This window comes from Artibeus jamaicensis, unplaced genomic scaffold, assembly GCF_021234435.1.
Source record: "Artibeus jamaicensis isolate MK-2021 breed Jamaican fruit bat unplaced genomic scaffold, CSHL_Jam_final contig_233, whole genome shotgun sequence".
NCBI lineage: Eukaryota > Metazoa > Chordata > Mammalia > Chiroptera > Phyllostomidae > Artibeus > Artibeus jamaicensis.
The window spans coordinates 45,057,788-45,083,317 of NW_026521486.1; the positions used below are offsets into that span (position 1 = coordinate 45,057,788).

Sequence of the window (25,530 nt, forward strand, 5' to 3'; positions counted from 1 at the left end):
GGCCTGAGCCATTGCAAAGGTGATCTTTTGAAGGCAGATGTGCTGCCTTCAAAGAAGATGAGAAAAACAAGACATACGAGGCTGAGCACCCTTGTAAGCTTCCATGTCCACTTCAGCTTATTCTTTGGCTCTGTAAGGGTCAGGGGCTGTTTTCTCAGCCTGGCAAGGTCTGGCGTGGATGAATTAAGCCAGCCTGTTACAGACAGTGGGGCAAGGCATTCTCCACAATACTCTAGATTAAAGATGTCCACAGACTTTGACCAGCCAGGGTAATCCTCTGGCCCATTCCTACCTGCATCCATGTTCCTGGGTCACTGCAGTAACAACCAACCCTTGTTATCCACCCCCATAGTACTGTAGCAAATTGATGTTAGTGAACTCCAGGATGATGGACAGAGTCTATTTGAAAAATGGGCCATTTTGAAGCTTAAAACACCTAAATTAGACAAATCAAAAATAAATCTATATGACATAATAATGAATATGGACTTTGTCTTATGGGAGTTGGTAGAGTTTCTGAAATAGAACCTCTATTTCCCTAGTGAAGAGGGAGGTAAGCTCATCTGAAGAAGGAAATGAGGGCATTTTTAGAGTGAATTAATGGATGGTAGTAAACTACTGTTGGAATATTCCCTGGTGGAAATGAAAACCTGACCTCAACAGGACATTTAAAGGAATTATTTCTTGGTATTAACAAAGGAGCTAAAATGGGAAACTGTAAAATGTAGAGAACCAATATTCCCAGTTAATTATCAGCCGCTCAAGAGAGAGAACAGAGAAGAAAAACTGAGAGACTGACTTGAAATCCAGATATTTCACAGTAGAATGTGTTGCTTTTAAAAAACAAAAAAAGCTGTCAATTTTGAAATTCAAAAAGAAGTATCCGAATTTAGGAGAAAACTAGTAAACGGGATGGAGAGGAAGGTGAAGATCAAGAGTTGCAGAAGGAACAGAGTAGGCAAGCTGGGAGCAGGGGCACCTGGGTTCAGACAGTAAAATGTTGAACCTTAAGATTTCAAAGGTGGGGGTGTTCTGTAAAACAATGGCCAGGATGTGATCTGCTAGAGAGGAACAGAGATGGAAACCACTGTGGTTGAGGTCCAGGAACATACAGTCAAAGTTGTTAAGCAGTCTGGCCACTTAAATACTGACGCAGCCAGGAGGAAGGCCATGAGCCACGCTGCAAAGCTCTCCATGACTGTGGATAACGCAGCAGAGAAGGTAGATGACAGTGCTGAGAAGAGGTGGAGGGATGTAAAGCTGGGTGACGTTATTGTAATGGAAGAGGTGTTGGCACTGAAACCTGTTACCTTTGCACGTGGTTCCATTCCCAGTATAGCCTGGTTTGCAAACACAGTTGTGTCCTCCAACAGTATTGAAGCATAGAGCGTTTTCGTCACAGTTGTGCTGATTTGTGATGCACTCATCGTGTTCTGAAATGAGGAAGATAATTTTGTTACTCAGAGATGAATTTTCAGACTGTACCTGCATCTTGGTTACTACAGTATCTTTTTCAAACACAGATATACACAGATTACATACAACGAATACCATATCTTAAAGTATTATATACTCCTCTTGAAGTACATGCATAGTTTACAGATACACAGAGCTTGAATACAAAAGGATTTGAACAAAAGGCCCACCAATAATAGGAAGGAGTAGAAAGAGAGAATAAGCAAGGGTGGGGATCAGTTCTCAAAAGTACATCTCACGGCCAGCTGTGTATGGGCTCTGTGGTGAACATTCAGGACGTTATTCTCATTAAATACATCTGCCACCTACGTCTTTCCTGGAGCATGAGAAGGATAACAGAAAAGAATGTGAAACTATTGCTCTGTGAATTCTGACCTCCAGGATAATGGAGCTGAAGCTGTGGGAGTTAGGCACAGTTAATACCCACATCCACACTCACAGGCATAAAGATGCACATGCAAACTGCTAGGGAAATACTTGTCCTCCTGAGTAAGTTCCCTCCCTCTGCAAAGATAACATCATACTTCTGCTAAGACCAACCTGTCTTTATAACATAAGCAAAAATAAACCTTATCCAATCAATGTGATACTCCATTTAACTGCATATAACTCAGCATTTTTATAGCCATGGAAGCAGTTGTTCCTCCCAGGACTTTTTGTAAGGGAGGCAAACCAACATCACTGGCAGCACTTGAAAGGTAAGTCAGTAGTGGCTTGGAGTGTTGAAGTAGTTCACACTCTGCCTGAGCTCACAGGAATACTGCAACTTCAGAATTCCAGCTCAGTGTTCAGCAAAAATGTAAAGAAAAAGAATAAGTACTGTGTACAGGAGAAAGAAAACAGATCTAATATCAAAATCAAGATGAGTACAAACAAAATATGTGAGAAAATATATACAAATTAGTTAAGTCACCCAAAATCTCTACTTATTACTCAGTCTCTCATAAATATTATTTTAAAAATATATATTTTAATTTACTTACATTGATCAAGCCATTAATTTACTATAATGTAATCCATCAAACAAAAATAATTACCTTTCATTTTGGAACTTTGTAGTCCAGACAGTATATATAGTATTCCAGATAATATATTATAACAGTAATATGCCTGGAACTTTGAAAAAAATTCCTTGGGCATATACAGTTGAAATTAGATGTTTTTCAACTGATAAAATATTGATAACAATTCTATGTTATACAAGCACAAAGCTATGACAGTTTTAACTATTGCCCGGTAATAATCTTAGAGATTATTGCCAATAATTTTTCAGAGGAAAGAGATTTCCTTTAGTTTTATAAAGTTTTGTAACAGCATGAAGAGATCATTTATTCTCCAAATTCCTGGCTGTATTTTTACCAAATCATATAAAATTTCACATCGATTATCTAGTATCAGAACCTTTCATAGTTTTTATAAATTCATATATATTGATGATAGTTTAGAAAACATCTGGGTTAGACATGGATTTCCTAATTGGGGCTACCTTGAACCACTGTAAAATTTCAGAGGGATGAGAATGGGCAGCCCACCTACCTTTGGTTCAGCTGCCTGAAGCAAAAGAAATCCACATCTGCCACCAAATTTGTTCCCAGTGCAATTCGAAGTGCAGCAGGCAATCTATAAATCTCTACACGGACAGCCATAAACCCTTTTAAGACAGCTGCTGATTGATTGGATGCTGTTTTCATCCCTCTCTTGGTTGTTTTCTTAATTAGATGATACTGACTGGGTGGGGGTAGGGCCTAACAAGATTCATCTAGTCATGAGTATGATAATGTTCAATAAACATTAAAAAATTACATGACCTGGGATTTGGTTTTTTCTGTTGTCACTCTCATGGTCACTGAAACGAATGAGTCTGCTCCTAAGCAATTCAAGGGTAAAGACAGTTTTCAAGTTTTTTTTAACTACCTCTGTGCCTTTACACATATTGTTCCTGGTGCCTGAAGAGCCTGCCCTATGATTCTCCTGGGAGACTCTTATCACTTTGAAAGATGCCACTGAAATGTCACATTTTATATGACTTACTCTCCGTCTCCTGCAGAGTTAGGGGCTGCTGTCTGTTTACCTAGCACAGTATACAAGGCTGTTATTATATTTTATCATAATTGTCTACTTCTCGTTGGCCCTCCAGCATTAAGCCCTTTATGGGACTGTGAATTTTTAGATAAGAATTTTGTAATTTTCCTTGTGCTAATTTCAGCACTCAAAGAAGGTTTCTTGAATAAATGACTAAAAGAATGAATGACCACATGAAGAAAGCTAGAACCTATTTCCTCTGCCATCATCATTCATATCAATCTTAATTTGTTCAATTGTGGACCAGATGCTAAGTAGAAAGCTATTAGAAACCTACATTGTTTTTCACTGATTTCAATATGGTGGTGTTTTTTATTTTTAGTTCAGGTATTAGTTAAGATAGAAGGACATATTTTGAAAACAGAAAAGATGAATTACTTTACAATATCACTTTAAAATTTTTGCATACTACTTAAAGTTGATTGCACTTATAATTATAAAGTAAACTGTAACCTCAGAAAGATCCTTTAAAAATGCTGTAATCTCAGAGAGGAATTTACTTTAATTTCATAGCCCTTCACAACACAGAATGGGAATGAAGCAAGGAGCAAATATTTTATAAGGACACCCCAATAAATGGTTCATTATTGCTCCTCCATGTCCAGTTCTGGTCAAATGTCAACTTCTCGCCCTTTCCTGCCTCACATATCCCTGGGGACTCCACCACCAACCCATCTGCCAGCTTCTCCATTTTTAATACTTCCTCCAGTGCTTTTCAACATCTAAGAAGTAAAATTAAATATAATAAAGAAAAGAGGGAAGTATACACTACAATGTAAATCAATACTATGTTCCAATGTTCAAGAAGAGCACGTCAGGATGCAATAACAAATGAATTACAAGTTTTATTTCACATACATTGAAAAGCAGACATTTCAGATCTGAGATTTCTGAACCAGCTCATAAGAATCAGTGCCATTCTCACATCCTCGTAAAATTTCATTATGTGACACGACAGACCAAGGAGCGGCTGGGACTAAAACCGAGTGCTTTTCTAATCCATCTTCATGAAAAATACCCACACATTATTTTAATCCAAATGTAATCATATCCATATCTACAAGTTTCAAATTGAAATAAAATGGAGAAAAAAATAAACAGATAGACGGAAAACACTATCAGCCAGCAGTGCTAAACAAAAGTAATGAGGGTGTCAATCACTACAGAACACTACACAGAATCAGTAATCTTATAGAGACAGCAGGCGAAGATGTTTCCTGTGCACTGTAATTTGTTGGCTCTGTTGCTTTACATATAATGTAAAACGGATTTCATACCAGTGATGAGTCAATACAGTAAAATTCCCCTACAGAAAAAAAAGTAATATGCACTCCTGAGTTCACATCAAAATGCAGATGTTATGCATCACAATAATACTTAATCACTTAGTTTCAGTGATTAACTCCTGACCTAGGTAGGTTAATGTATCTAGAACCATTTTAATTCTGTTTTGGAAGATTATATTTTTTTCTAGAAATTTGTCCATTCCGCCCTGGTTATCAAATTTCTTGGCATATAGTTGTTCGTAGTAATTTCTTATAATCATTTGTATACGTGTGGTATCCATTGTAATTTCTCCTCTTTCATTTCTGATTTTATTGATTTGGGTCCTCTCCTTTTTTCCTTGATGAGTCCGGTTAAAGGTTTGTCGATTTTGTTTATCTTTTCAAAGGACCAGCGCCTGGATTTATTGATCCTTTGAATTGTTCTTTTAGTCTCTATGTCATTTAATTCTGCTCTGATCTTGGTTATTTACTTCCTTCTACTCTCCTGGGCTTTGTTTGTCATTGTTCCTTCAGTTCTTGTAGATGTAGGGTTAGGTCGTTTATTTGAAATGTGTCTATCTTTTTTAGGTAGGCCTGTATCGCTATGAACTTCCCTCTCAGGACTGCCTTTGCTGTGTCCCTTAGGTTTTGGACTATTGTGTGTTCATTTTCATTTGTTTCCAGAAACTTTTTGATTTCTTCCTTGACCTCATTATTAACCCATTTATTATTTAATAACATGCTATTCAGTCTCTATGAGTTTGAATGTTTTTGAGTTTTTTCCTTGAGGTTGGTTTCTAGTTTCAAGTCCTTGTAGACTGAGAAAATTCTTGATATGATTTCAATTTTTTTGAATCTGTTGAGGCTTGATCATTGGTCTATCTTTAAAAATGTTCCATGTGAGCTCTGGCTGGTGTAGCTCAGTGGATTGAGCGCCAGCCTGTGAACCAAAGGATCGCGATTCGATTTCCAGTCAGGGCACATGCCTGGGTTGCAGGCCAGTTCCCAGCAGGGGACTCAGGAGAGGCAACCATACATTGATATTTCTCTCCCTCTCTCCTTCCCTTCCCCTCTAAAGATAAATAAATAAAATCTTTAAAAAAAAGATCCCAAATGTCTAACTTAACCTAAACTTTGCTTTAAGTTATATACCTAAATACACACCAAAAATACATACATAATAATACTTAAAGAGGAGGAAACTAAGCAAAGAGGAAAATTACCATAACAAAACCTTAATTAACTAGAATGTTAAGAAATGAAATATTTTCACCCTGGCTCGTGAATCTCAGTGGACTGAGCTGAGGCCTGTGAACCAAAGGATCGCAATTCGATTCCCAGTCAGGGCACATGGCTGGGTTGCAGGCCAGTTCCCAGCAGGGGAGGCATGAGAGGCAACCACACATTGATATTTCTCTCTCTCTCTCTCCTTCTCTTCCCCTCTCTAAAAGTGAATAAATAAAATCTTTAAAAAACGTTCCATGTGGATTTGAAAAGAATGTGTATTTTGTTTCTTTGGGATGCAAGGTTCTATATATAGATCAGTTAAGTCCATTTGATCTATTGAGTTGTTCAGTGCCACGATATCCTTGTTGACATTTTGTTTGGAAGATCTAGCCACTACTGACAGCGGGGTGTTAAAATCCCCCACTATAATTGTGTTGCTGTCCATATCTTTCTTGAAGTCCTCCAAGATTTTCCTTATATATTTGGGTGCTCCTGTGTTGTGTACATATGTATTTATAATGTTTGTGTCTTCTTGATGGATTCTTCCCTTGAGTATTATGAAGTATCCTTCTGTGTCTCTTTTCATGGCCTTTGTTTTGAAATCTCTTTTGTCTCATATAAGTATTGCCACCCCAGTTTTTTTCCGTACCCATTTGCTTGAAATGTTTTTTTTTTCCAATCCTTCACTTTCAATCTGTGTAGGTCTTTTGTTCTGAGGTGGATCTACAATAGCCAAGTGCTGGAAGCAACCTAAGTGCCCAGCAGTAAATGAGTGGATCAAAAAACCGTGGTACATTTACATAATGGAATACTACTCAGCAGAAAGAAAAAAAAAAAGAAGGAACTCCTACCCTTCATGACAGCATGGCTGAAACTGGAGAGCATTCTGCTAAGTGAAATAAGTCAGACGGTGAAAGACAAATACCATGTGATCTCACCTATAAGTGGAACCTAATCAGCAAAACAAACAAGCAAGTGAAATATAACCAGAGACACTGAAATAAAAAACTAACAGTAGCCAGAGGGGAGGGCAGAGGGGAATATTGGGGGAAAGAAGGAAAGGGTCATCAAGGAACATGTATAAAGGGCCCATAGACAAAGCCAAAGTGGGGTAGGACTGAGGATGGGAGGTGGGGGAAGGTGGGGCAGGGAAAATGGAGACAACTGTACTTGAACAATAATAAAAAAAAAAGAAAAAAAACATTTTAAGACTCCACACCTGACACGTCAACAGTCATAATACATACAGTTGAACTTAAATTGAGTTTTTATTTTATTTTATTTTTGTTTGAGTACATTTGTAAATTGAGTTTTACATTTGATATTAATATTTATCTGTTTCAAAAATGAATGTACTATCTCAACACAAAGTGGTCACTCTAAAATTCACACAGCTCTTCTCACTATAACTTCAAAACAGATATTAATACACATAGTACATGTTCTCATCAAGAATTGCACTATGATCCAAAATGCAAATATTACAAAAATATGAGTAAAAGCAATTATTTAAATATATCACCATTTCAATTAAATACAATTTTCTCTAATATCTATTGTATATTAGCTTCTTCTTGGGATAAAAAGGTGGCTATAAACAGTAGCTGCTCTCAAAAAGCTTATAGTTTACTTAAAAGATACGACCAAAACACATGTTTTTAGTACTGGCTTCATTATGAGAAATACAAATGTTTTCTTTACAGAGGGTTGCGAAGATCAAAGGAGAAAGTCATTTCTGGCTGAGTAGTCAGGTGAGAATTCAAGAAGATCGCATGAAGAATGGGACATTTCACGTGGACAGTTTTTTACGTGTGGGGGGGTAAGTGTAGAATCCAAACTGAAATAGCAATCCTGGACTTCACCTCTTTTGTCTTTGTGATCTTGAGGCTGTTACAAATTTGAATGAACCCAAATGATTTGTAACAATGGAAGCTACAATACCGTGCTTTGTATGGAGCACATACTTTGTAACATACATGATCGCAACACGGTTGAGACAGGTGTTTAAAAGTAAAGGAAAATATCCAATATGATCAACTACAAACACCTGGGATCCTAGCACTAATTCTCCCAACTTAAAAACCCCTGGAAGCTCAACATTAATGCAGTTTGGCAAACAGACAGCTCTAATGTCTGAGAGTGCTCTCCTCCAATACCAGCAGTCCAGCCCTGGTAAGCATCCACTGCTTCTGGATTCTGCTTTACATCCCCGGCGATATCCCCAACCCTCTGGCTGACACCTTTATACAGGAGTTCCCACTCCTCTGGTAACAGAATATAATAAACTGCCATAGCTAACCCACTGCCCTTCAAGAATCTTTCTTTTCCCCTGATGCATTTCTTCAGCCACAAGAACTGTATTGTCTATGATGCATCTTCTACTCTCCCACCCAAATCTAGAAATGTTGGGAAAACAGCAGCTATTATTACACAGTGTAAGTTCTACAAAGAAAGCTGCTCCACTTTTCCTGACCACCGAGTTTCCTGGAAGATTTTACACTGCATAAATTCTCTCTGCAAATGTGGCAGGAGATGGCTATAGACATAGCAACAAGCTACTTCTGGTCTTAACTATTATCTGATTATTAGAAACCTGAGAACAGGCTCCCTCAGACTTAAGACTGTTTAAGTTTTTGAGCAAGGAAGCTCACAGAAGTGTAAATTAAATTTGAGGAGCTTAAAATAACACCATCAAACTACAGGTGGTTTATCTTAAAAATCAACAGCTGCTTAGTCATTTTTCCCTTATATTCTGTAGACCAGAAATACTGCCTTCAGATACCAATGGGTTTTTGTAGAAGCTCATCCATGAATTTCATTCACATTTGTCCCCACCAAAGTAAATACGTAGTTGTCTGCATTGGCCTGTGAAGAGCATCAGAACATGACTGTCCACAGGTTTGCAATACAAAGACCTCTGGTTTTATTCTATAGAAAATGGCAACAACTGTGAGTGTTCAGACGAAAGATGCCACCTCTGTTCTACCAAAGTAAACAACCCTTAGGACTTGTCTTCTGCTCCTTAGCATGATCACGAGATCATTGTTCTGCAGCAGAGCCTTTCGAAGTGAGTACAAACTGAGTTTAAAGAATGTCCTATAGCACCACTCAACAATTCCCAGATGGAACTCCTTCCTTCCTTCTCTCTCTTTCATTCCTCCCCTTCCTCAGCTGTAGTGGTTTGGCATTTGGAGGCATTTTTCTGGTTTCTAAAACCCCATTACTTTCAATGATTACATCAAGAAAAAAAATGCTTGCTGTCATACTTACTCAAATCTGTTCATTCTGCTTCTTATGATTACCTTATTCACTCACTATTACAGAGAAAAATCTATTTGCTACCATGTCATTTTAACAGAAATATACTTTTAACGCTCATAAAGTACAAGAAATTATACTTTAATTTTGTTCAATGCCCACATTAGCAGCAAACCCACGGAAACTCAGTTTTAACACCTAAGTATGTTTTGTTCACTACCCAAGTTTCCTGTTCACTGACCACACCAACTCAATACTGACTTTTTGTTATTCTTCAATTTGTTTGGCAACCAGAAATTTGTTCGGAGTGCTTTCCTCTGACATGCTTGGTTTATTTTCTAGTCTTTTCAATGATAGGCTCAGCCTCCTCTCCTAATCCTTATTTAATCAAGAATTTTAATGACAAAAGCACATTCTAATTTCCTCTGTACCTTTACAATAATTTTATAAGTTAATCTATACTATGACTTCATGGCAAAAACTTTTGTTTTATTTTGTGTTTAATGAAATTAATTTTGTCTGAACACATTGTAGGGCAACAAAATTCTTGTAGTACACAGAGAAAAGTAGAGGGTGTGGCTGGACCGGGAGGTGTCTGACCTGCCCCAGGAGATGACTGGAAGGGCGTGGTAAGGAGTAAGTGTGGGTAGGGTCAAGAACACAACATGATTTTGTCTGGTGGGCAATAAACAGCCACTTCCAGGGGTACAATAAACGGTGTCATGATAAGATTAAGGGAGATTTGAGGGAAATCAACAGCAATGTGTAGATAAGACGAGACTATGTTTCCTTGGCAAAATGGGTGCCTCATGTCAGTGAGATAGCACTCCTCTCTCTGTTTGTAATCTTTCGTTCATTCTTCTCTCTCAGAGTCAGATTGCATTATTACTGAGACTTGAGACAGGGGTCAGTGCAACACTGAGAAGTGACGCAAAAGTTAAGGAGGCAGAGAAAGGAAAGGGGGAGGGGAAGAAAGCAGACAGAATCTGAATGCTTATTAACCGCCAAGCACTCTGCTGAGTAATGCACATGCGCAACATCAGGAAGTACTAGAGGGCATGGGGAAGGGTAGTTGGGAAGCTAGCAAGAAAGTCGTAAGATTCAAATCCCTTTAAGGAAGGAATTGTGTCCCATTCACTTTATACATCCCAGTTCCTATGCTTTTGTGGAATAAAACCATGTCAAAGAGAGGCCCTGACATAGAATGAACACAGTGATGGAGAAAGAGGCACAGATTCAGACATTGAACGGATGGTCCCACTCTATCAATATTTAAGCCAAGGAGAAGAAGGCATATAAAACAACTCAGGTTTCAGATCTGGGTAACTGGCAAGATGGTAGTGAGTTGAATATAAGTTAGAGTGCTTCTTACTTTTAGGGATTTTGTTATTCTTGTTTTGTTCGGTTTTTATGGGAAAGTAGACAACAGAATTAAGAAATCAATTATAAAAATAAAGATCATATAGGAAATTTGACTTCCTCTGCTGATGGTAACAATAAACTGAGTAAACACTCCCCATTCAAAATCTTTCTCTTATGGTAAACCCTCGGGGCTTATTTATTAATTGCCCTATACATCCATCACAATGACTGATAGAAAATTGGTCTCCACTGACTATTTGTTACAGAGGTAAAATCGATCACCAAGAAGTGTGACTCAATCTAACATGCAGAGACCTGCTCTGCAAAATATTCGAGTTAGTCTATAGCGAGAGTCCTATGTGTCTCCTGTTTTCTTTTCCATTCCCCTCAGCAGCTGTCCTGCTCTTTATTCAAATGCTTGCTCCATCTTCATCCTCTTGCTCTCTGCCTAGAACCATTATCCACAACTTCACAAAAAACCCTCCAGGAAAGAACACCCTCATATTTCACACCCACAGATGAATCCACAACTAAAACTATGTTTAAACCTTTCTTCCTCTCAGACCAGGAATCTGGGAGCCAACAAAGACTCCTCTTGCCATCCTCCCGCACACCACATTGGGGGACCACTTACCTGGATTCTGCTTCCTTGGCAGTTCACATTTCCATTCCCCATCTCGATCCCCACTGCTGTGTGGCTGCCCAAGTTTGGGCATGAAAACACCTCCTTATGATTATTGTATAGCCTCATGGTGACAACTTTGCCCCAGCTTTGTCCATCTCTAAATAATTATCAGAGTAACTTTTCAAATAAAATCTCTCTCTCCTCTCAATCTTCTCTTGATTTTTTTAGGGACACCCCATTGTTTTCATAAGCCATGAAGGTACCATTTACTTATCAAGACTTTCATCACGACCTTTGCTCTTACCAAACTGCACCATTGACAACTCCCCCATTGCATCCTTTTATTGTCATGCATTGAGACTCTACTAAAGGCTGAGGATCACGCCAGCCAACCCCTGTATATTTCACATATATTTCTGCTTTTTGCCCAGAAAGTCCTTCCCCTCTTTCTTTGCCTAACTTTCCTACTCATTTCCCACTCAGATCAAACAATACCTCCTTCATACTACTCAGCCATAAAAAGGGAGATTTTATAGTTCACAGCAGCATGGATAGACCTGGAGAACATTATGCTAAGTGAAATAAGCCAGGCAGAGAAAGACAAACACCATGTGATTTCACCTGTATGTGGAATCTAATGAACAAACTGAACTAACAAGCAAAATAGAGGCAGACTCATAGGTGGAGAGCAGGCTGACAGCTCTGGGGTGGCCAGCAGGAGTGGGGGACTGAGCAAACAAAAGAGGACTCGTGGACATGGACAACAGTGTGGTGATTGTGGGGGGGTGCGGAGAGGATAAGGGGGATAAATACAATAAAAAAATAAAGAAAACATTAAAAAAACTCTCAGCCTAATTTAGATGTACCCACAGAGCTCATACAGCCTTGTGCTGAACAGTATCACAAGATTTGAAAGCCAGAATGTGCAGTAGTTAAGATCAAGGACTTTGAGCCAGGCTGCCTCAGTTCAAATCCTGACCCCTTTTATTAGCTGTCAAACCCTGGACAAAATTATTTAATTCCTCTAAATCACAGCTCTCTCTCTGTTACATGAATCTAAATACAGTACAAGAGTAAAATCTCCAGTGGGATCTGTGTCAGCACTCAGTAATCAAAAACACTTCAGTAGTAAAAGTGTGACTGTTCATACAAAATCAGATAAAGATGAGAAAAGCATTACATCAGACTAAACTTTGCTATCGAATAAATTTTAAAAACAAACATTCAATTTCCACAGCTGTCTGGACTTTTGGGAGTTCAAAACTCTAGATAAGAGATTACAGATTTGTGTGTTTTGTATGGAGTTGGGAGGATTAAGTGAGGTGAGGTCTGAAAAGCGTTTAGAATAGCCCTCGTGCAGGTGCGTGCTTCATGAGTTAGTGTAACAGCAGCCGATTGCACTGTCGGGCATTATTAATTCTCTTATCCACCCTCTATTTATCAGTTTTCTCCTTGAAACAGGGAATTTTTATTACAGATCTTTGAATCGTCAGTTCTTGCCATAACTCCTGTACATTTTAGGCACATGGTAAATGTGAACAAATGAATAATGGCCTGGCTTCAACCTGTACAAACACCAACATTTTCAATTTCTCACAGCATTATACATCTGAAGTTCATTGCACTCATCAAAAATCTATGCAACACATACCTGGGATTTGACACTTAGAGCAGCGCCTACATATTGCTTAAGAGATTGTGACCTTTAACTTCACCAAGGCAAAAAGTCAAGGTTGCTGTGCCTATGTTTTCATTAAGTGCTGCCCCTGAATTCAATATGGCACATGTTTTTCCCTTTATTGATATTTATATGAAAAAAGAAAAGGCTTTCACTAAGCTAGTAAAAACCTCTGCTGTTGAAGAACACCCCCCCCCCCCCCGCATAACCCCATGTGATCTATCCTTTTATCTACAGTCTAAGGCCTGCCTGCTTTAATACCTATAAAAAGAAGATTAGAGAGAATATTCAACAAACTACAGCAGTAAAAAGTATCACAAGATAAAATGCTGTATAAAAGGGAACTTCTGAAGTATATGATAATTGAAGAAAAACAACCAAAGTACTCCAACCTAGACAATATTTTGAATTCATTTTTAGACCATTTTAGAAGGTTTGCACACTTGTAGCAGACAATGTTGCCTAACCTTTTATCTTCCAACTTGCAGAATATTAAATGATTTTTCAGATTTTAAAGGGTTTCAACTATGGGGCAAGGAGTGCCATAAACCTTTTCACTAGGGGACTTAATTTTATGTTTCAATTACACTTTAAATTCAATATTATTTTGTATTAGTTTCAGGTACACAACATGGTAGTTAGACAATCCCATACTTTACCAAGTATCCCCGCCCCCATGTTTCCAGTACCCTCCTGGCACCACACATAGTTATTAGAATATTAGTGACTTTTTCCCTTTGCTATACTTTACATCCCTATGAATATTTGTAGCTACCAGTTTGTCCTCCCAATCCCTTCCTCTTTTCTTCACAGTCGCCCAGCTCCCTCCCCTCTGGCAGCCGTCAGTCTGTTCTCTGTGTCTATGAGTCTGTTTCTTTTGTATGTTTATTTTTCTCTGTAGGTTTCACGTATAAGTAAACTTAATTTCAAAAATGAACTTACAAAATTTATCTCTGTTAGAGCATGTTATTTGAGTCTCTATCACACAAAATGCAAGACTTTTTTATTACAAACTGTTTTATATTTTTGTCTTCAATGTCCTTGATAAAACATTAAACATGTATATACAAATATCTGCTGTACACTTTTATATCATGCTTCTGTCTGTGCCATTTGCTACAGAATATTTCATTTATTTCTGACACTTTAGATTTAATATCCTTTAATGTCTATTTGCAATGTCTTATTGATTTTATAAATAACTGTTAAGATCTACCATGCTTATGTAAGAGTTGTGATTGTTATAAGATGAATATAACAGAATCCTTGCCTTCAGACATTTATACATGTTGTTTTGCAAAAATTAATACACATAAGTGCATCTCTTTATGTGTGTACATATATATGCATGTATGTGTGTGAATGTATTATATGTGTATATTTGTATGTGTATACCTTATATGTGCTAATATATAGATAATAAGTAGCAAGTTGGTGAAGAATTCGCTCCTGTGTTTTGTTTAGTTCCTTGAGTGGTAGGAATCAATTTCAGAGTATAGTAAAACCTTTCATTCTATCATTTAGAAAGCCGTATTTTTTAAATCCTAAAAGGATTTTCTCTTCTGATGATGTGGTTAGAGTGCCTCTTCTTTTTATACAATATATGATTTTCAAGAATTTGAAATGGCTTTTATTCCGAACCTCATTCTGAATCACTCACTTTTACTAGATGAGTCCCCTCAAAGGCGGTAATTCTTTGCTCTCTGTTCCTCACCAAGGGGAGTGCCCATCTGCAGGAATCCCCGCCAGTGTTCACAGGAGTCTGAGAAAGGCTCTAACCTGCCCACTCAGCATCCACTTTCCCTGAATCCTGAGTACCTCCCCTCGGCAAGCTGACAACCCCTCCCTTCTCCCCATTATTTGTCCTTAAGCCTTTGGCCTCCAGGATCTCAATCAGATGGCTGCTTGAATGTGCATAGAAATTTGACCTCAAAACAACCTGTGTAGCTTAAGGAACAGCTGAATTCTGGTCCTGATTTTCTTTCCTTTCCCTTCTTGTTTCACTATTTGCCTTCTTACATCTCAGCTTCTTGCCCTTGTTTTCCAATTGTGAGCTTTATTTACACTCCTTTCCAACTTACTCATTCCACTTTTATTATTCCATAATATCAATTAAACATTTTCTAATTGTAACTTATAATCTTCCCAGAGTGCAAGTGTATACTTTAATTACCATCAGTCATGTCCCACTCTGGGGAGAACACCTGTTCTTTGTCTTCACCACTCTTGTTCTACCCTCTTCCAACTCTGCCCGCTCCTCCCTCATTGCCACCTTCTTTCTCCCCCCTCCTTTCTCTGGGGTCCTTGATCTAGTACAACTAACAAGTAAGTGTATCTGAAGGCTCCCTCTTTTAGTGTTGTTTAAGTGTGTCCCCCATAGCTACCCACAAATGATAAAATCTATTCACTCATTGTCCCTTAAAGGTAAAGTGGAATGAAAGGAGGAAAGCAGGAAGGTGAAGTGGGAAGATTGGCAGTTGCCAAGGAACAGCGGGTAACACCAGCCTCCTGGGCCTTAATGGCAGATTGACCCCTTCTCCACTGACTGGTTTTGCTTGTCTGCCTTCTAATCTGGCCTCTGCATTCTCCATTCTTTACCCAAACTCATTGTACAACAAGACAAAATTATAAATTAAATGTTACGGACTGAATGTGTGTGCCCCCCAAATTCATATGTTGAAGGCTAAAGCCCAACGATAGCATTCAGAGGTGGGCCCTTTGGGAGGTGATTAATCATGAGGGTGGAGCCCTCATGAATGGGATCAGTGCCCTTATAAAAAGGACCCCAAAATGTGCCTTACTCCTTCCACCACAGGAGGACTCAGCCAGATGAAGGCTGTCTGAACCAGGAATCAGGTTCTCCCCAGACACCAAATCTGCAGTGCCCTGCCTGGTCTTCCAGCCTGTAGACTGTGAGAAATAACTGTGTTGTTTAAGCCACTCAGCTGCAGTACTTTTGTTACAGCAGCCTGAACAGACTAACACGCTAAATCAAAATGATTATTTTGAAAGTAGACTCTGACCATCCTTACAAGCCCCAGAGCTGAGAAAAACAAAATGATGGAATCACGACTGGAAAATTTTGAGAAAGAGAATCCCCTAGAAGAGGTGGAAATCGCTCAGCCATATATATTTCTCAGTAACTGAATGTTAGGAACAGTACAACACTGACATGAATCACAGATTTGTTTTGGGAGCAGAAAGGTATACAGCAAAGAGAGTGATTTGTCCTCTTACTTTAAATCCCCATCCCCTCTGCCACTACCTACCTCATCACCTTTGTGGCTCAGCACCTTTGCCGAATGTGGCCTGCTGTGCCCCCTCTATCACAGCCCTGAACTCCCTGGGTTGCGGCTGGCTGTTTTCTTACCAATCTTTGCTTCTAGGTCATGATCTCCTTGGAGACAAGGAAGATGAGTTTTGTTTTTATTCCCCAACTGACATAACAAAGAGGGGCTAGACAGGAGTTAGCCCTACCATAAAGGGCATCAACCAACTTCCTAGCCATCCCTGGATGTCTAAGTAAGGACAGAGTGTAGGTGGGCCATGGAAGCGCAGCTTTAAGTGGAGACCCCTGACTCCCTCATGAAGCATATGGTCAGTGCCGCATTTTCTGCAGGCGCCCCTGAGCGTCTGGCAGAATGCCTGACTGGGACCTGCCACTCCATTGATGTTTGTGGGTTGAATGTTTTCATGCATTAATAAACTGATCCGTTTGGCATGGTACTCCAAGAGAAGGGAGAAAAAACCCATCTAAAATGTTATAAGAAGCTTCTGGCCTGAACACTGAATATGCACAACGAAAGGCTTTTCTGTAGGTCTAATTGAATTTATACTCCTGACCTCTCCTCTCCCTATTCAACTATTTCAGAGAAGAAATAACTAGAAACATACTCATTTATCTGTGTTTAATCAAATTTAGCAATACATTATTACATCTCAAAGTCTTTCCTGAATTGGGTTGAAAACTCAGGCATGCCAGCACAAATGAAGTTAGCGTCTTTTCCTCCTTTGTAATTATTTCTGCCAATTCTACATCTAAGGTAAAATGAATCAAAGGTAATTTAAAAACATAGAAAATTATCAAAAGCATCTCAATTGTCATCATAACTCTTTTCCAACATCTCTTGAAAAACATTTCCCCCTAAGTTTGAAATGACATGATCTTTAAAAGTGACCACACAACACATGAGTCTATTCTGTTAAAGTACAAACATACCCACCAGTAACCTTCCTATTTCATACGGCAGACAGATTCTTTCAAAACTTAAACTAGCTCATGGCATCCCTCTGGCGCCCACCCGTTGCCTGGACTCTCTTCCCCCTTCAAATAAAACCCAAAGTCCTCCCATGCACACAGTGCACCCCAACTAAAGCCGTCTTCCACCTCTCTCCAACTCCCAGCCAACCGGCCTGTCTTCCTTAAACAGACAAAACATTGTGTGGTCCCCTCCTCCTGAGATGCTGTTAACCCACTTTTTCATGGTTCATCTGCTCACTAATTTCAGGCCTCGGTTCCAAGGGCACCTCCTCAGAGGGGCTCCATCTCACAGCCTGTCCTCACCTGAATTCCTTCTTCACAGTATTTGCCCCTAGCGGACACAGAATTACATAAACTTGTTTATATATGTACTTAGAGTCTATCCTCATTGGAATGAAAGTTTCATGAGGGCAGAAACCCTACTTTGTTCACTGGCATATCTGTAGCAACCAAGAGTTTATTCCTGGTAGAAACATAGAATTTTCCCAGGGAAATTGGACGTTGGAGATTGTACTCTTCACTAATTTTTTTATTAACCACATGGAAAAACTGAGGTTCAAGTAGCTCAAATGACTTATCTAACATCAGAGTTAACAAACAGCAGGACTGGATCTTAGTTACATCTACTGCCAGTCCAACAGCCTTCGACTGTAAGAATTAAACATGAAAGAGAAGAATGCTCATGTTGACTTTCAACTTCATAGAAATTTACACTTTTTGTTTTCTAGAAAAGTCTCTCTATGAAAGCTGCAATAGTTTTTCATCTCTGCTTATTTTTGTTTTCCTTTCATTCACTAAGAGTGAGTCCCAGTGTGATTTTGTAAATCCCAGAGCATGAAAGCTAACAGGGTGTGACAGCTGGTATGTCCCATGCTCGTCACATTCAGTGGCCTGTAACAGGGTAAATGACACAATTACCTGCTGTAATTACTGCTGCTGACAATACCATCTCCCTGGTGACTGCTTTATGAAATTCAGAACTGCTTTTCTTGTCAATCCAATAAAAATTTCTGCCTCCATATTTTGGGCAGTATTTTGCTAAATAAACATTTAAAAGCTAAGGCCAAACATAAAGTACATTTATTACTTAGTACATTCAAGTGTTATGTATTCATTCTGCTTTTAGCTATTTTTGGCATTGAAATGTAAGTCTTTTCAATATAGTTTTGTTTTAAATCAACAGTGTGTTCTCACTGGTTATAGAGATGCACAGAATACGTCACTAAAAAGCAGATGTATGGTAAAAGTCAAGAGAAATGAATAAATAGAGCCTCCACCCAAATCCTGATCTAGAATGGTCTGCTGTAAACCAAACTCATTCCTTAGTTCAGTTCAACCATGAAGACACTGGAGAATACAACAGACACAAACACTTGTAATAGTGGACTGCTCCGAGTTGGGCTGTCAGCCAAACTCCTTCACAAATTACAGGTAGGCTGTCAGAATAAAAAATAAAAATACAAAGGGATGTACCTGCCACAGATATGACTTATTTCCCTTTTTTAAAAAAAAAGGACAGTTATCAAATTCCCATTTAAGACTTGGATTAGCATGTTATATAATCTAAACATAGTATTAAAAAGCAGCCTACTTAGGAGAATGTAGTACAAACTCTTTTTATAAGCACATTCAACAAACACACTTTTTTTCTCTCGATAAATAACACCCATATGTTAACAGAAGTATATTAGTAATCAGATGATTCTGATTTTAGCACATAAGTGGTTCCTGCTTTAACGGTGCAATATATTGTTGGAAGCCATACCAGAAGACTGATTATCATTAAATGAACTAATCGTGTCCTCATTGGGTTCACATGTTCTAACACAGTTTGGCATCACCCACGGAAACTGATGAATAAATGGGTGAGGAGGTCAAAAGTGAAGGACGTGCACTTGATAATCAGTGTGTTGAATGTGCTCAGCAGTGAAATACAAAGATGACAAAATAGTGCTGATAAGCAATTCAAGTACAAAGTGACATAAAACAGAGTTCCTCATTACCTAGGGACATGGCAGAATTGTATGCTTCTTAACTTTTTAGTGTAATATTCTTTTTCTTTGTCAAAAATTAGAATAAACAAGTACTATTCAGCCATCAAGATGGAAGTGCCATATGAATATTAAGAAGGATCATTGAATATAAGGGTACAAATCTCCACTTTATAGCTTAATGTACTAAGAAGAGAAAAATTTACATTTCAAAATATAACAACATGAAATGTTAAATAATGTAATGGGGATCGGTATCACTTTTGAGCATGAAAGTGACGGTAAATCAGGAAGTCCTCTCTCGATTTTGTTAGGCTTCGCGGTCATCCAGGGTTGCCAGGGAATCGTAGCACAGCCACTCACATAGTAGAGAGTAGTAAAGCACTTAACTACTTGCAATATGACACAGTCCACACAAAATGCGATCTCATGCAAGCTGAGATGGAGGTGATAAATAGACCCACAAGACAGAACCAGTCTCATCCGTACAGGGGACAGACAGAGGGCTGCCAGAGGAGAGGGGAGCTGGGGGACTGGGTGGAAAAGTGGAAAAAGTAAAGAGACTGAGAAGTACAGACTGGTAGTTACAAAACAGTCACGGGATGTAAAGTACAGTATAGAGCAGGGGTGTCGAACTCACTTTCACCAGGGGCCACATTAGCCTCATGGATGCTTTCAAAGCGCCAAATGTAATTTCAATTCTTTAACAGCTAAGGAGTAGTTACATTTATACAGTTCTAAAATTATTTCAGCTCTTTGAAGGTAACGGCCCTGATGTGGCCCTGGCGAAAATGAGTTTGACACCCCTGGCATAGGGAATACGGTCAATGATTGTAATAACTATTATAGTGCGGGATGCGTACTGAAAATATCATGGGGGAGGCATTTGTAAAGCATATGATTATCTAACCACTATGCTATATACCTGATACAAAATGATATTAAATGTGAACTGTAATTGAACAATAAAATTTGTAAGTCCATTATTCCAATTTCCAGTCCCATTGGGTTCCATATAACTCTCTCAACCGGGAGACCTGCCCTCTATTACGGGTCAGCACTATGTTTCAAGGTGTTCGAACCCGCTGATTCCCCCACCTATCACGCTCTTCCCCAGGTTTTTCCTCTCATGACTCCAGTGAGGCCCTGTCTGATCACAGAATCTGAGTAGGTCCCCAGTGCTGGTCTCCATAGTGTTTCTTCATAGCAAACACTCAGCACTTGACAATATTCATCCGCTGGCTTGTTACTAGTCTTCTACACCTCACCCACCCCCAAAATGGTGCAGTCGGCGAAGCAAGAATTGCATGATTAGTATTGTGTTCATCCCAGAGCAAGCTTTCAATAAATATGAACTGGATCAATGTATCCTTCATATCAAAAGCTATTTTCCCTTTATATGTGTTTTATCACACTTCATAACTCTAAATTTGACATTCTCTAGGTCTGGAAGCTAGTAAACTTGTGGTTGTAGGATAAGGCTAACAGCTTCTCTGCTCGATGTAGAATAACTGTATAATATCAGGCTTTTACTTCAGCACAGTTACATTTCAAGAGACATGATATTACATAAAGCATACTGAAATTTGGGTAAGAAGGAGTCCAATAATATAATTGCATTCTACTGTATTAATTTTTCTTATAGGTAAGTAGTATTTCTATACAAATGGCCTAAATTATCACTTTCAAATTAAAGCATGGAAGGATATAATTTCAGTTCCAGCATATTAACTATAAAATCGAAATATCGGGTTGGTAAAATTTAATGTATCTCTTTAACAAAATCACTTGGAAATCATCTCGGGAGAATATTTTTAAGTTTATTGAAAGCATTTTCCTACTGAAAGGATTAGCTAGTCAATAGAATTATCTAACACCAGATTGATTTTTAGAGGATTGAAAGATAAAGCCCAGTTAAAGAAATACTGTAGTTAGGAGTAGGATAAAGGGCTGTATTGCCCCTGCAGTAATGAATCAGAGGCAAGGGCTTCACAAAGCAGTCAGAAGCAGGTGGGTTTGGAAATGCACGGGATGTCACATTCAAAGCCACACATAGTAATAGAAGGTGCCCACATTTCAGAGATGGATTGGGCAGCTACAATAAAATAATATATTAGTAAGTCTCTCTGGAAATTCTGGGTTAAAAGGTTACTTTCCTCATTCATTCTTACAAATATCATGGTAACTGAATCAAAATGCAAACTGAAAATACCTATTAGCAAATCGCTTTCTCTAGACCTTACTACCAATGCCAGAAGCTGGCTTGCATTATGTTATATTGTTGACACTGCCATAAATTTTCATCTGCACTGCAATCATCTCCTGATCTAGAATTATAAGCACAAAAAGAAGGGTTTTAGAATATCAGTTTATTCTAGAAATTTATTTTTTAATCTGCCTTTGTCCTTCTGAAAAGATTGGTGACTCAACTGAAAAAGAGTATCTTTTAAAGGAACAAACCTTTTGGTTACATGTTATAATAAGTAGTGAAGCACTGTTTCTTGGTCCTAACATCCCATTAGTTATGTTGAGGTTGGTTCATTATCCATAGAGAAGCAAACATATGTACATGTTTATCATATTTAACATTTCTACCACTTTGGACATGTGTAATTTATATGGGTAAAATCATATAAAGTTGCTATGAGCAGAAAAGTACTTCCTTATTTGTTGGGTGTTTACATCCAAACTTATGTTTAGCTGAAATTTCTTGAAGTGCCAAGTACTACAACCTATGATTTACTTGGTTCTTTGATTTAATTTTCACAGCCTCATTTAAATAAATATTGTTATCCCCATCTTATAAATGAGGCAAATGAAGCATATAAGGGTTAAATAAAATCATCCAAGGTTATCCAATTTTAAGTGGGAGAGTTAGGATTAGAAGTCAGATCTGTTGAATTCCACGTCTGAACTCTTAAACATTAAAATAAGGTAGGAGGTAGTTGATCTAATTGTCCTTCCTCATTGAAATTTTATGCTTTCTGAAAAGTAAATATATTACCCCTTAATTGTCCCAGCCACATGGCCACATTGTGAACTTGGTCACTACAAGGTACTATTCCATATTAAAGATCTCACACTTGGTGTTTGTTATGGGTTTCGCTCTAGGAATTATCGTATAAGAAGTAAGGGGTCTTGAATACATACTTATCCCAAGAGTGCTAATAGACATATGAAAAGATGCTCAGTATTACTAATCATCAGAGAAATGGAAACTGAAACCATAATGACACACCATCTCACACCTGTCAGAATAGCTATCATCAATAAGTCAACAAACAACAAGTGCTGGTGAGGACTGGAGAAAAGGGGACCTTCATGTACCATTTGTGGGGATGCAGACTGGTGCAGCCACTGTGAAAAGCAATATGGAGATACCCCCAAAAATTAAAAATGATACAGTCTCATGACCCAGTGATTCCACTTCTGTGAATATATCCAAAGAAACACTAAACACTAATTCAAATAGCCAAAATTGGAAGCAACCCAAATGCCCATCAGTAAATGAGCAGATTAAAAAAGCAGTGGTACATTTACACTATGGAATATTACTTGGCTGTAAAAAACAACCTTGGCCTTTGTGACAGCATGATGGACCTGGAGAACATTATGCTAAGTGAATAACCCAGTCAGAGAAAGACAATACCATATGATTTCACTCATATGTGGAAGCTAATGAACAAAATAAACTAACAAAATAGAAACAGACTCATGGATGTACAGCAGGATGGCAACTGTCAGAGGGAAAGGCGGTCCCACTTCAAGAAGGATGAGAGTGTCATAATAAAGAGACTCATTAGGAAGGAGTAATTTAAAAAAGGATATTCTGCAAAGCATTATGCTAAGCAAAATAAGTCAGGTGGTGAAAGACAAATACCATATGATCTCACCTTTAACAGGAACCTACACAACAAAACAATCAAACAAGCAAAATATAACCAAAGACACTGAAATAGAGAGCAGGCTGACAGTGGCCAGAAGGGAGAGGGGAGGGAATTTCAGGGGAAAAGGGGAAGGGTTTACGGGAACAAGTATAAAGGACACATGGACAAAAACTACAGGGGATGGAAATGGGTGGGTGGGCTGAGATGGGAGTAAGAGACAGAAAACTGTACTTGAACAACAATAAAAATTTAAAAAATTAAAATAAAAAGGATATTCTCAGATATTTAGTGGTTTTATAAACATCATTTTGAATGTTGTTATATGGAACCAAGATTAGACTTATATCCTGTTCCAGGGGCACCCTAAGGATGGTTTAATCACTAACTAGCAACACAGTGTTTATCCGTGGTAACTTCCTTTGTGTTGGCCTCCTTGCCTTAAATACCCGCCCTTCACCCACTTCATCCAAACTCTGTCCTTCCTTCCTGGAGGACCTAATTCACATTCCATTACTTTCATGAAAGTGTCTGATTCAGACAATCCACACTGAATGTCTTATCCTCAGGACTAATGTGAATTATTTTATCAGCTTCTTTTGATTGCTCTCTTTTGTTAAAAAAAATTCCCAACACACTAAGCACTTTGAGGATATGTCCCATATATTTTATTTCTTTTATAACATAGGAAGGTGATGTATACACACAATGCTGTGCTACTCCTCTCATTTTCTTAAGAATTAAGCCAAAAATTCAAAACAATCAATGAAAATAAATATCTGTAAAAGTTGTTGTAAGTAACTAAATTGATAAAGTAGTCAGGTGAGCAAAATTTCTGTATATTATGCGGAAAACACATACAAATATCCCGTAGGTTAAGGAGGAACCACAATAGAAACTGAAATATTTAGAACTAAGTGATAGAGAATATCACATATTGAAATTTGCAAAATATAGCTTAAGTAAAGATATAGAAATTTATCAATTTAAGTTCATTCACAGAAGAAACATACATTTTTCAAAATGAGCAGACTTGTGTGCCAGTATTTTTATTGGTTCTGTGATCTTAGGCAAGTTATTAAAAATTCCAGTGACTCATACTCCTCCTTTATGCGATGGGGCTAATAATACCAAGTGTATAATATTATTTTGAAACCTAAATTAAAGAAGTAAAGCATTAATGATCCCTACATCTCTTGTACCAGAGAAGAACGCTCTAATGAGGCCACAGAGAGTAAGTCTTCTTGACTGCACTCGTGGGCGGGACTACCACTGAAAACTGTGTGTCTGAGAAAATCAAAATAGAAAGGATAAAAAACAGGACAGAAAAATGAAAAGAAGATGTGAGCCCATAAAGGAAGAGGAAGGAGTAAAAACAGCATTCAAGAGGGCAAAAAAAATTAAAAAGCCTAGTTAACATAAGCCAAGAGAAAGAGAGGTTTGATTAAGAGGCAAGGACAATAGCATAAAATGCCAGAGAGACACGAGCAAAGAGATTTAAAGCAGGTGTTTAGGAGAGAACTGATGATTTCCATGTGAGTGACATCAGAAGAGGAGAGCAAGAAGCCTCTTTATGAGGTGAATGACTTGTACAGGTGCGCTGGTGAAGCAGACGGTGTTAAACCACGCTCTTTACATATTGTGTGAAGGATGAGGATGGTAGCTAGGGTGGGACCCTCCCTACTCCGTAAAGTGTCAAATCCACAGAAACCCCTTTACCCAGTGCGATCAGGAGTCAAGTGACAGTCAGAGGATGAGAGAAATCGCAAAAGGTAAGACATACACACCTTAAACAATCTAACTGAAAATATGCAAGTGAACATTTATTTACCAGATTCTAACAAAGGCCAAGTCTTTTCCTTTGAGTTCCTCCAAGTCTTGCTTTTATAAATCATACCAAGTATGCATTCTGTAGAAATTCCAGATTCAATTTCTTTGAAGTGGAGCGAGAAATTAAAGACACTTGCAGATCAATCTAAATGAAGAATCACATGTTTCTAAGATTTTTCTTAATTTTTATGGTATTCTTACCCATACATAATTTGATAACACATCCTGAGTGACTTGACTGAATTAAGTTTTTCTTATATAGTCAACTTATTTTTTTGCGAAGCAGCACTCTTTTGTGGAAAATACCTGTTTATCTGGTAAGTTGGTTAGCTTGTGGTTCATTAAAAGAGCTTCTACTGATCAGGGGAAATTGCTAACTTCCATCCTACGCTCACGGCATCCCTGTAAAATGCTTCACTCTGAGGAAAAACACATTCAGCCACGATGAAAGGTTGGCGGCTGAAAAGCTGTCTTAAAATAGACCTTTTAATTGACCGCACATCCTATATATAACTGACACTGATCCCATTTTTCCCATTATATAACTTACAGAGCTACTTTAAGTAAGAAAATGTATGTGAAATACTCTGT

At 38.3% G+C, this 25,530-nt stretch overlaps 1 protein-coding gene across 1 annotated transcript in view; it reads right to left on the reverse strand.

Annotated features, from left to right (window-relative positions):
* NELL2 (neural EGFL like 2) overlaps positions 1-25,530 on the reverse strand; it is a 334,594-nt gene that overhangs the window by 94,359 nt on the left and 214,705 nt on the right. Inside the window, exon 15 of the mRNA XM_037162321.2 lies at positions 1,311-1,433. Within this exon, the coding sequence (XP_037018216.2) occupies positions 1,311-1,433 (123 nt within the window). The remainder of the gene's footprint in view (positions 1-1,310; positions 1,434-25,530) is intronic.